This window comes from Dromiciops gliroides, chromosome 5, assembly GCF_019393635.1.
Source record: "Dromiciops gliroides isolate mDroGli1 chromosome 5, mDroGli1.pri, whole genome shotgun sequence".
Lineage (NCBI taxonomy): Eukaryota > Metazoa > Chordata > Mammalia > Microbiotheria > Microbiotheriidae > Dromiciops > Dromiciops gliroides.
This window is the reverse complement of record NC_057865.1, coordinates 73232522-73245064: the sequence shown is the minus strand read 5'-3', so window position 1 is coordinate 73245064 and position 12543 is coordinate 73232522. Positions and strand designations below refer to the sequence as shown.

The 12543-nt window shown below is 45.4% G+C and overlaps 1 protein-coding gene across 1 annotated transcript; it reads left to right on the top strand.

The window, feature by feature from the left end:
* The first annotated feature begins 5340 nt into the window (after positions 1 to 5340).
* FZD8 (frizzled class receptor 8) lies at positions 5341 to 11586 on the top strand. The gene is given in 2 exon segments (XM_043969187.1): positions 5341 to 7678; positions 7680 to 11586. Coding segments are annotated over 2 exon segments (2130 nt in total). The 5' UTR covers positions 5341 to 5743; the 3' UTR covers positions 7875 to 11586.
* Positions 11587 to 12543: the final 957 nt, after the last annotated feature.

The following is a 12543-nucleotide window of genomic DNA, read 5'->3' as shown; positions in this document are numbered from 1 at the left end:
AACAACTCTAAGACCTAATATAAAACAAAAGGAGTCACTCATGGCAGTCACTAATTTATGCAAAATAATGTCATATAAGTAAGAATCATCAATGCACTGACAATCCCAGTATATAATTTAACAAGTCTCTAAAAGTCTCTAAAATGTATTCTTTTGGGTAAACTATATGTGTATATATTTTGAAGTGAAATATCTATGTATCTATGTAATGTGGAGAATTGAAATTACTATCCAAATAATCAAATCCCCAAACCTCACTTTTGCCTAAATGTGAATGGAAGGATAATTGCACCAATTATCCTGCCAATTCAATTCTCACGACCTTTTTTGTTCCTCAATTAGCTATACATTTCCTCAATTCTCAACTTCACCTGGCACCAGCAGCCACAGCAACAGAGTACCTTCTTGTGATGATATTTTTTTCTTCCTGCATTGAGATTGCTTTAAAAAAAAAAAGGAAACAGGTTTTAAGATCAGTGTAGAAAAGAGCAAAAAATAAAGTCAAGTTGATTATGTTCATTTCATAATTTGAATCAAATAGTAAAACAAATTCTACCTCCCCAAACGCAGATTTTAAAATGCTTACACTAGAAAATTGATGACAATTTATATTCTTCCAAAATACAGTACTTATTCATTCTCTCAGAAAATTACCTTTAGAAGAAATAAATGATCTTTAACATGAGATCACCCAGAAATGGCACTCAGGAGATTTCTGTTTAATACTTGGGCTATATCATTTTACCTTCTTTCACAAAAAGCCATATCATAGGAAATCACTTGAAAAGGAATTTAAATGTTGGGATTCATTTTTAAGTAGTGATTTCTTATGATCTTGCTACCTACTAAGAAAAAATACTTTTTCAAAAGTTTCTTACACTTGTGACAGCTGGAAATGTGGAATGGGATCCTATCTAACTTGACAATCAATACTCCTGCAAAAATGATCCTACCTGAAACAAACCCTTGCCTTCATATGCTGGTTTTAGACTTGTATGAGGTTTGGTCAATAGACATCTCTATAGGAATTGTTTTATTTTGTTTCTCTTCCCTTCTCACCCAAATAGAGCTGGCTGCACTGAAAAGGATATTTAATTTGTATCATTCATAAGTTACTCTGGTTTCCTTTACTTGACCCTTCACTTTCTCATACACAAATGGCTTCTTACATAACCTTGTTTCATTTCAGTTTCCAAATATGAGAATTTCAAAAACCAATTAACAGTAAGAAAGAGGGGTATTTTAAAATCTGAATTGAAACACATCTTTTCTTGGAACATTTACTCGACAAATAGATAAGGAATCTAAGAGAAAACTTTAAAAACTCACTTTGGAATACTGCAGCTTCTATAGTTTCAACATATTTTAGATAACTTATATTAACAACTTAATATCACTAATGGTCTGGGTGGGTGAATTTATTTTCCAAAACTGGGTGGGTGAATTTACTTTCCAAATTTTTTTTTAAGTTTTAATCTGATGGTTAAAGCTAAAAGAAACCACATGCAACCCGGTTGAAAAAACATTAAGACTTTTCTTCCAAAATTCTGGTAGATTCATATACTGTAACTCTAACCTTTAGTATTTGACATTTCCATGCTGAAATAGAACAGTGGAAACTTTTTGGCATCTGTGTTGCTTTTGGAAACCAGCACCTCACATCTGCTGTCTCTGCAATGCAGTGTCCAAGCTGGGTATAAAAGGTTATTTTATAATTGCCACTGCAGATGATATCAGAATCGTACCTGTCACCCTGTGGCTCCATCTTCCTAAGAATAACGATTTTTTGAATAAGTTGCAAGCATGTGATTTTATGAATTAATACCTTCCAAAAATGTAAATAAAGACTGAATAAAAAAAGAAAAGAAAAAAATCTAAGGCTACTTACTGCAAGTAAGGGTAGTCTCTGCAGACTGAGTCCATCTGCTTCTACTGGATTGATTGATATTTCTGAAAACCTGGAATTTTTGATTCCTAAGGAATTTCATTCCTCCCCCCCACCCACCCAAGTGAGAAGTTTAGTAATGTTCTAATTAGCCTTCACCAAAAATAAAGAGCAATGAAAGGTGGTGAGGTAAAAGGGTGTGACTATAATTCTTGGTGAAAACACAGAACTTTTACCAAAACAAAAGCATCTTACCTATTGGAATGCCCTGCATGAGGAGGTAGCTGAGCTAAGCAACTGAAAGCAGAATATGCAAGGCAAAGATTTCATAAATTCAAGCATTATAGAAATGCTGCTGATTATTATTTTTGTTTGTTTTATGAGATGTGCTGGGTGTTGTTTTTTTTTTCCAAAAAATGGAAGGGGGGAGTCTGCACTGGCTTCAGATGTACCTTTAATTCTTCCTTTCCACCCCCTCATATCCCCCTGACACAACTTTTGTTTTCTAACACTACTTATTCCTGATTTGAAACCTGACAAATAGCAAAAATTTAGCAACCCCCCCAAAAAAAAGGAAAGAAAAAGAAAAAAGTATTTTGCCACCCTCCTGGCTAACTGAAATGCTTGTTCCTGAGATTACAGTAATTACAGCCCCAGCATGAGCTCCATACAAGCGCTAAATGAAACAGCACATCAATTAAAAAATAAACACTCCATTCTAGGAGTAAGACAACCCCCTGGGACGTCCTAACAAGCGTAAATGAACCTGCCAGGCAGCCTGCCCCTCCACCCCACTCCCTGCTCTCTTATCTTAAGGTGGGTTGGAGGAGTTAGCAAGGGGAGGGGTTAATTGGAGCATAGTAAGTGGTAGGTAAAAGAAACCCTGGTCCCCATTACCCCATGTCCCAAGATCACAAATTAAATCCCAACCTGCTCATCCTGGAGGTTAAGTCTCACCTCTCCCATAATCTGGAGGATCCCAGTAAATGATGGGGTGAGGACAAGCGGAGGAGGAGGAGGCTGTGCATCTTTATACATGTGATGTGTGTGCTTATATAGGTATGATGTGTATGTGTATAATGTATATGTGCTTCCAAAAGTTTCTTTCAGCAACTGGAGTTTCACAATATGGATCAGTGTGGGAGATTCATAGGGAATCGAGGACCAGGCAAAGGGTTTCCATTTGTTTATGGAACAAAGTGTTTTGGGAACTGGGGGGTGGGGATAGAATATTTTACAGTAATTCAAGTTTTGCATATACATACATATATATGTTGCTAAATATCATACATGAATATGTGTGTACCTAAAAGTGCATGTATCTATGTGTGTGTGTGTGTGTATGTATGTATGGTATAGAGGTGGGTGTGCGCTAAATCTGAACCCTGCCTTCTAGAAATGAGTGTCTACTAAATCACATGCTCCCACTTGCCCCTACAAGCCCTTCTCCCCTCCCCAAGGATAGCCAGCACCTAATACAAACTGCACTCGTTAAATTCCTTCCAATTTTCAGTAGCCTATGACCCAAAGAAATGTTTGCTTTGAAAAGCAGTCTATCAGTTACCTAGTTTAACTCCCTCATTTTTTAGTGAAGAAGAAACCGAGGTCCAAAGAGGTTGTGACTTGCCCAAGTTCAGTTTAATGGCAGGGACCACAGCTAGAAGCCCTATCCAGTGAAATCTCCCAGATCATTGTGACCCGTGGGTCACTCCTGCGGTGACCCATGCTACATCTACTTCTAAGATCCCTAAGGGCAACTCCGTTGGGACCATGAGTTTTGGGGTTTTTTTAAGTCTGCTTTCTCACAAAGTAAAGGGGTACAGGTCAAGCCCCTTTCCACCCCAAAGTCCTTCTTTGTACTCACTTGGCCAGGCCCTTCTACTCCGTTGAAACTTCCTAAAAACTTACCATTTGAGGCTGTTTCACTCTCTGAGTGCGGGAAGCGCACAGAGAACTCCGCAGCCTTATCCAAAAAATATCAGAGCAACAGCAGAAGCTGGGTCAGGACCACTGACACAGCTTCATTCACGTCTGGGTAATGAAACGTTTAATGACCTGGTACTTGTTAGATGGGTGGACAAGGTCACACTCTTCCAGAAACTACAGAGCCTAGGAATCGAGGTGCAGACAGACAGTACGCCTCAGGTATGCCAAGTAAGAGAAAGATGCTAACCAGTGATTTACCTACGAAAGAGAAAGGAGGGATACTTTGGTTTGCACGGATTTTTTTTGTTTTTTTTTTTCCAGGGCAGTTTAGGAGGCGGATTCTCGGCTTCCTCCGGAAAACCGCAGCTTCAGCAAGCAAAAGACGCACACACACCGACCCCCCCCCCCCCGTTCCCCACCCCTTACCCTCACCCAACCCCCAAGCTCCCCAGATCCCTATCACAAAAGTGTCTGCATGTACGTCTTACAAGCATATAGGCTCGATATCATGGAGAACCCCCTTAAGTGGGGTTGAGACTTGGGAGTCCCTGGTCTCCGCCCCTTCTTCCGAAAGATAGGCTGACTTAACCCAGGAGGCGGAGACTAAGTCAGCTCGTATAAATATTCATGAGGCCGCTGCTAGAAGCAAGCGGGGGCTGGAGACTGGGAAGTTGTGCAAAGGGCGCTGCTCCCGCGGAGGAGACAGCAGCAGGAGGAGCAGTAGCAGCAATAGCAGCAGCACAAGAAAAAGCTGAAGCTCAGGTGTTTTTGTTTGTTTCTTCTTCTTCTTGTTTTTAACAAGGGGCCTGACTGCGTACAACTCGGCGCGTCCCCTAGCTGCACCGCCACGACTTTTACCTGGAGGAGGAGATTCATTTGCCCCGCACCCGGCGGCGGAGAGCTGAGCTACAGCTACTGCAGAAGAGACTGACTAGCCGCTGCACAGTCCGGAGAAACCCTACTTGGAGGCTCAGCTTTTAGGAGAGGAGATTTGTTTGCGGATCTTGAGGTGTTCTTAAGGGGCAGCGAGAGCTGGAACGGCTACTATCGGGACCCGGGGAGTTTACTATATATTTGCTCAGCCATCTTGACTTTGCATCACGGGGAGCAGAGGCGAAACTTGCGGCCACAGCACCTTCTGTGCTCAGCAAAGTCGGGGGCAGCCCAGAAGCAGCCGGAGAAAAAGTGGCTGCGGCCCGAAAGAAGAGAAAAAAAAAAGCAAGTGCAATAACAGGACGACGATGAGACTGCGACTGGAAACGCTCCTTCGGGCGGACTGAAACTGGACCTGAAATTTTTTTAAGGGGGGGTAAGAGGGGAGAGAACCCCCCCCCCCCCGGGAAGGATTGCAGTGCTTTTCTTGCTCCCTCTCGATTTACTCCTTTCCAAGCCGCAAAGGAACTGCTGTGGGACTTGGAGGGGGGGAGTGCGGGGGTGGCGCTTTCTCTCCCCCCCGCCCCTGGCTCCCGGGGAAAGAAGCCGCTACTGAGACTTGAGGCGGGTGGGGGGCTGGGGGGAGGGAGGGAGGTTTGGATTGATTTCCTCATCCAGCTTCCCGGACTGTGAGACTTGGGACTAGCCGCTGGCGGGGGAGGTAAGAGGGGGGACGCGAACGGCAGCTCCATTTACAGCCCACTTCTCCCTGGAGAAGCCAGAGACCTTCGAAGAGGGGCAGGGGGAGGGACCAGCAAGAGGAGCGCAGCCCCCGCTGGTACCGGGGGAAGCTCGGCAGGCGCTCGCTACAGGGCTTGCTCGCCAGGCTACTCTTTTCCCCTCTCCCTCCCTCTTTCTCTCCATTCTCCACCCCTCCAGCAGCTCCCGCGGTGCAGCAGGGAGAGATTTGGGGAGGACTAGTAAGCGTGGCGAGAGGGACACTTGGAGGACTCGGAGGTGTGCGAGTCTGCCGACTGGGCCGTGTGCGAGGAGCCAAGTATGGAGTGGAGTTACCTGTTGGAAGTCACCTCCCTGATCGCTGCTTTCTCCCTGCTGCAGCGCTCCAGCGGGGCGGCCGCCGCCTCGGCCAAGGAGCTGTCGTGCCAAGAGATCACCGTGCCCCTGTGCAAGGGCATCGGCTACAACTACACCTACATGCCCAACCAGTTCAACCACGACACGCAGGACGAGGCGGGCCTGGAGGTACACCAGTTCTGGCCCCTGGTGGAGATCCAGTGTTCGCCCGATCTCAAGTTCTTCCTGTGCAGCATGTACACGCCGATCTGCCTGGAGGACTACAAGAAGCCGCTGCCGCCCTGCCGCTCTGTGTGCGAGCGAGCCAAGGCCGGCTGCGCCCCGCTCATGCGCCAGTACGGCTTCGCCTGGCCGGACCGGATGCGCTGTGACCGGCTGCCCGAGCAGGGCAACCCAGACACCCTGTGCATGGACTACAACCGCACCGACCTCACCACCGCCTCGCCCAGCCAGCCGCACCACCACCACCCGCCGCCGCCGCCGCCGCCTCTGCCCGGCGAGCAGCCGCCCCCGGGCTCCGGACACCACCGGCCCCCGGGGGGCCGGCCCCCGCACCGGGGCACCGGCAGCGGCAAGAGCTCGGATGCTGCCGTTCCCCCGGCCCGGGGCGGGGGCGGGAAATCCCGGGCCCCTGGCGGCGGCTCCTCCCCCTGCGAGCCTGGCTGCCAGTGCCGTGCGCCCATGGTGTCGGTGTCCAGCGAGCGGCACCCGCTATATAACAGAGTCAAGACGGGGCAGATCGCCAACTGCGCCCTGCCCTGCCACAACCCCTTCTTCAGCCAGGACGAGCGCGCCTTCACAGTTTTTTGGATCGGCCTCTGGTCGGTGCTCTGCTTCGTCTCCACCTTCGCCACTGTCTCCACCTTCCTCATCGACATGGAGCGCTTCAAGTACCCCGAGCGACCCATCATCTTCCTCTCCGCCTGCTACCTCTTCGTCTCGGTGGGCTACCTGGTGCGCCTGGTGGCCGGGCACGAGAAGGTGGCGTGCAGCGGCGGGGCGACTGGAGCTGGCGGCGCGGGCGGGGCTGCCGGCGGGGCGGGGGCCGCGGGGGCAGCGGCCGGAGCTGCAGGGGGCCCCGGCGGGCGGGGCGAGTACGAGGAGCTGGGCGCAGTGGAGCAGCACGTGCGCTACGAGACGACGGGCCCGGCGCTGTGCACTGTGGTCTTCCTGCTCGTCTACTTCTTTGGCATGGCCAGCTCCATCTGGTGGGTGATCCTGTCTCTCACCTGGTTCCTGGCGGCGGGCATGAAGTGGGGCAACGAGGCTATCGCCGGCTACTCGCAGTATTTCCACTTGGCCGCCTGGCTGGTGCCCAGCGTCAAGTCCATCGCGGTGCTGGCGCTCAGCTCCGTGGACGGCGACCCCGTGGCCGGCATCTGCTACGTGGGCAACCAAAGCCTGGACAACCTGCGGGGCTTCGTGCTGGCGCCGCTGGTCATCTACCTCTTCATCGGCACCATGTTCCTGCTCGCTGGCTTCGTGTCGCTCTTCCGCATCCGTTCAGTCATCAAGCAGCAAGGAGGCCCCACCAAGACGCACAAGCTGGAAAAGCTCATGATCCGCCTGGGCCTCTTTACCGTTCTCTACACCGTGCCCGCCGCTGTCGTGGTAGCTTGTCTCTTCTACGAGCAGCACAACCGCCCTCGCTGGGAGGCCACCCACAACTGCCCCTGCCTGCGGGACCTGCAGCCCGACCAGGCCCGCCGGCCGGACTACGCAGTCTTCATGCTCAAGTACTTTATGTGCCTCGTGGTGGGCATCACCTCGGGCGTGTGGGTCTGGTCTGGAAAGACGCTCGAGTCGTGGCGGGCCCTGTGCACCCGCTGCTGCTGGGCCAGCAAGGGAGCTGGCCCGGGTGGAGGAGCCGCCGCTGCAGCCGTGGGCGCGGGCGGAGGAGGGGGGGGGAGGAGGAGGAGGCGGAGGAGGCGGAGGGGGAGGCGGCGGCGGCGGCGGCGGGGGAGGAGGAGTGGGAGGCGGAGGAATGGGAGGAGGGGGCTCTATGTACAGCGATGTCAGCACGGGCTTGACGTGGAGATCTGGCACCGCCAGTTCAGTGTCCTATCCCAAACAAATGCCATTATCCCAGGTCTAGAAGGGGGGGGGCGGCAGTGGGCAAAAGGAGAGGACTTCGCGGAAAAGGACTAGGCGGGGGTGAGAAGAAGCGAGGAGAAGGGACCTTTGACTGTCTGAAGTTCCCACCCCCACCCCCCTTCCCCGTGTTGATTGCTATTAGCATGATAATGAAGTCTTAATGGTATCCATTAGCCGGGACTTAAATGATTTGGTTAGAACAATGTACCTGGCATTGAAGACTCGCAGACCCAAACCCCATCCCCCCCTTTCCTCCATTTATATGCAAGGAACTCTTACTGCAAGGCAATGTTAATTTTTGTTGTTGTTGTTGTTGGCAAAGAAGGGTGGACTCAGCCCAATCTCTAGAACGGAAGGCAAGAAGCTTTCACCCCTGGTCATATGCTCAGCCTGGAAACCCAAAGAGCAGCACATGTTGTTTGAGGGCTGTGTCTTCCTTCCCCCTGACACATACACTCACTCTCTTACATAAACTTATGATCAACACATCCTAAAGGAGGGATGATTATCCCTGATGGGACTGCAAGGTTTGGGTTTTCTTAATGACCAGGCAAATGCCTTAAACAAACAAGCAAACAAAACCATGTCTTAATTATACACCCCAAGTAAATACGGGTTTCTTACATTAAAGGATGTATTTATATAATTATTTGTTAACTTGTAAAAATATGTAAAATATGTACATATCAAAAGATATACTGTCTGTACATTTTTTTGTAAAAAGTTTAGAGGCTACCCCTGTAAGAACAAATATGGCTATTCTATTTTGTCAATAAAATGACTTTTGATAAATGATTTCAGCCTTGCCCTCTCCCCCTGCCTGTTCTAAACTGTTACTCTTTAAACTACTTGCTGAAGGGTAAAGAAGAGCATCATGCAACAAAATAATTTTCCACATGGTAAAATATTGTGTACCATTCTGAGGCCTGGAGAAACATTACCTTGGTTAAGAAACTTGAATTCCTAAATTGTTTGCAAAGTAACTATTGGTGTTTAGCCGGGATCGAAGCTGAATCTTTGCACCCTCCAAATGACAGTGTTTATTGTAATAGCTATAGACTGTTGTTTGGTGAATGACAATCGTGACAGTAGTTACATGTGTGTAGACTGAGTTCATGCAGGGCAGTCATTTCCCTTAGGCTTTGCTATTTATACTGTAAAATATGACTAAAGCTTAAAATCCCCACAATTTTATTTCTGTTGTCTATGATTTTCTAAACCCCTGGTATTCCAAGGGCTACAGACTACTGAAGTGTGAAGGTTAATGTTTCAAAACCCAATGATCCACTTTACAGTATGTCACTTGAAATGGGGTGGTAGATGGATCGGGCTCTCTTTAATAGATTAAACTAACGGGTTAACATCTTAATAACCTATCATACTTGTGTATATCAAATGTGGTTCTTTTCTAAGAGAAAAGGTATTGTTCCTCTGTCAAGACTAAGCTAATTTATTTGAGCAGAAGGCTGTTGAATTAGCAGAAGAATGCTTTGGCAATTGTTGAACTTTTTACCTGTCTGCCCAGTGGCTCAGCACATCATTCCTTTAAGAGGAGCTAAATGAATAGGGTTAATCTGTAGGGAACTTGGTCTTTTGAGTTTGAAAAACTTTGATCTTTTCTCCTCTCCAAATGTGATGTATAGTCTGAAGTTTCTTTCCCTGCTGTCGTGTTCCTCTTGTTGCAGACCAATTGGCCACCATGGAGCCTTAAAGTTCTTCAATTAAGGGCATGTGGGACTTTTGCTTAAAAAAAAAAAAAAAGAGGGAGAGGGGGAGAGAGAGAGAGAGAGAGAGAGAGAGGAAGACTTGTAACAGTTAGTGAACACCAGAGGGAAAAGGGAGAGCAGCCTTTTAAACAGATTTTCCCTGCATTGTTAGCCAGACTACAGGCAGCAAGGCATGGGTTGAAGCATTATAGAAAAGAGCTATGAATGCCCTACAGGTGGTCTGTTCACATAATCCCCCAATTTAAAGCGTTTTCCTTTGCTGGACAATTGCATTACAAAACTCCCTTCTTTTTCACTCCTAATTGAACCAGTGAACTATTATAAACTACAAGTTTTTTCTTAAAAAAAAAATCCTGTGTCTAAAATCTATTGACTAAATTCTAGCAAATTTTCTGAACTGCAGTCTTTTAAGGCACCGGAAGTAAAAGCTTCTTCATCAGACATTTCTTCTTTTCAGATATTTTTATGCCTCATGCTTGTTATTTTTCTGTCAGATTAGCAATAATGTAAAAGTAATTGGTAAGCTTGTGTGTTAGCACTGAAAAGATAGCCCCAGGTCCCTTATTAACCTGTCAATCAAGATAAGAGATGGGCAGCTACCCTGCTAATGACATAGGCATCAATCATCATTTGTGGGAAAACCTCCATTGAGCTAAGACTTGTTTCTTGCATCCCCTAAAGATATTTTTCCCTTTACTTCCCATAATAGGAATTTCCAGTTGTCTTAAATCTTTTAAAATATGAACGACATCAGAGCTTTTTTCCACAGGTCTTTGGGTTAGCAAATGACCCTTAAGTTAGTTTTGTATCAGGACTATCACACATAAGAGCTGGCAGTAATATTTTTGAAACATCCTCCCAGAGTTAGCCTTGGATTTCTGTTTAGAACACAAGCTGAAAAGCTAGGTTAGATTACTCCCACACCTATCTTCAAGTTGAGGGAAGTTGTAAAATACCTCCCCAGCAATTTATTAAACAATTGCCATTTGTAACTTAGGTACCAATAAGTGGTCAGCATGTATTCAATGGGGGTGATTATCATCTATTGTATGTACACAAGTAAGTTCTGAACTATGAAGCATTGTCAGTGGTGGACTAGAGTAAAATCCATACAGTTCAAAGGGGGCTTTTACCTTCTGTTCAGGGGAAGGGGAGAGGGATGCCAGAAAAATACTGGTTAGCATGTTGGTTTTTCATTATGACAAGACTTTTCTTTCAACGACAAGAAATGCATCAACAAATTTTCAACAAAGCACTGCAACCAAACTTTCTTCATTTACTATTTAGGGCACAAATTATGGCCTATAAAACAGCTTGTTTGATTATATAGCTATCAAGTGTTATAAATATAACCAGTTAAAAAAAAAAACTTGTAACATAATGAATACTACTAGTAAGTAAATACCTGCACCTGTAATGATCCTTACCCCAACCTAGAAGGAAAGGGGGAGGGAAGGGGGAGGCGGGAACTGATGTTAAATGCAAATATTGCTCATTTGCTTTTTAAATTAGGACACTTGGATAACAAAGTTGCCAGGATCTATTCAGTATTGATTTCTGGAATGTAATCTCCAAAATGGATTTTGGGGAGAGGGAAAGTTAGGAAGGAGAGAACTAAATTACCATTTCTTAATTTGGCTGCTTACATTGATTCCAAAAAAGAATGCAATTAATTAGCTGTAAAATACTTTGCGCTGTATATAGATAACACTGATTTCATATGAACTCTGTATCAGTTCTTGGAAATACTGTCAAATCTGGGGTTGTGGTTACAGCATGGTTACAATATCAATGTAAATAAAATTTATGGGGTCGAGAACTATAAGTAAAACCAAAGTTCATTAAAATATGTTGTGGGAATAGTTCAATGAAACATTTTTCTCTTTCCCACAAATCCAGTTTGAAAATGGCCTAAAAGGGAAGCAATAAGTTTACACGCAAATAGAATAGGCAAGCCACATGAAATAACAGCTGAACATTCCAAGTGCCTGTAACACCTCAAAAGTTTTATGGGGGGGGGGTATGACTCTTACTCAAAACCACAAGTAACTTAAAGGGTAAAATGTGCTAGGAAATTAGCTTAAATATAAACAGCTAACAAGATACAATATGCATTTAACTATGACTCAGATAAAAATAATCTCCATAATCAGATGACTGAGGTTGGAAATGTGATAAGAGATAGTTTGCATATATATATATATATATATGGGATCTAGACATTAGAAATTGAAATTTATGTTGTACTGCCACCTTGTGGCAAGAAGAACCTGCAATGTCTCAGAACCTTAATAAAGAAGCAATTGAAATTAGATTCCCCTTCATTCCTATCCAATCTAACAAATATTTATTAGATACCTACTGTGTACATTCATCTAGTTGACAGATAGATGCCTTCCACTATGTATTTCATTGCCTAACATCATGTATAAGGCACTTTGCTTATCAATCATACAAATATATATTAGAAGCATTTAAAAAAAAAAAAACCTCAAAAGAATTAAGCAATAATCCAAATTGTTATCTTATAAATATAATTAAGTTACAGGGCATCACTGAGATCTAAGTACTGCTTTAGGTGGTGTTTGTTCTTGATCAGATATCAGGATACTTTCCAACAAATACTGCTACCTAAGAGGGTGTCTACCAAAACCCAAGACACACTAAAACTTTTGATAAGAGAGAGGCATGGGATTAATATCTTATAAGTAGAGGGGATCTACTTCAGTTCATTCATTTTACCAATGAAGGAACTGAAACCCAGAGAGCTTAAGTGATTTGCCCTAGATAATACAGATAGCGATGAAAGTTGCATCCTGCTTCACTCAAAACCCAGGTGTTTTCTACTGCACCATACTGCTCCAACATTGTGGAATAAGGGTTAATGTGAGATAGGTTACATGAAGTGAATTTTGTTTTCTTTACTCCATTCTTTTTTAGTGT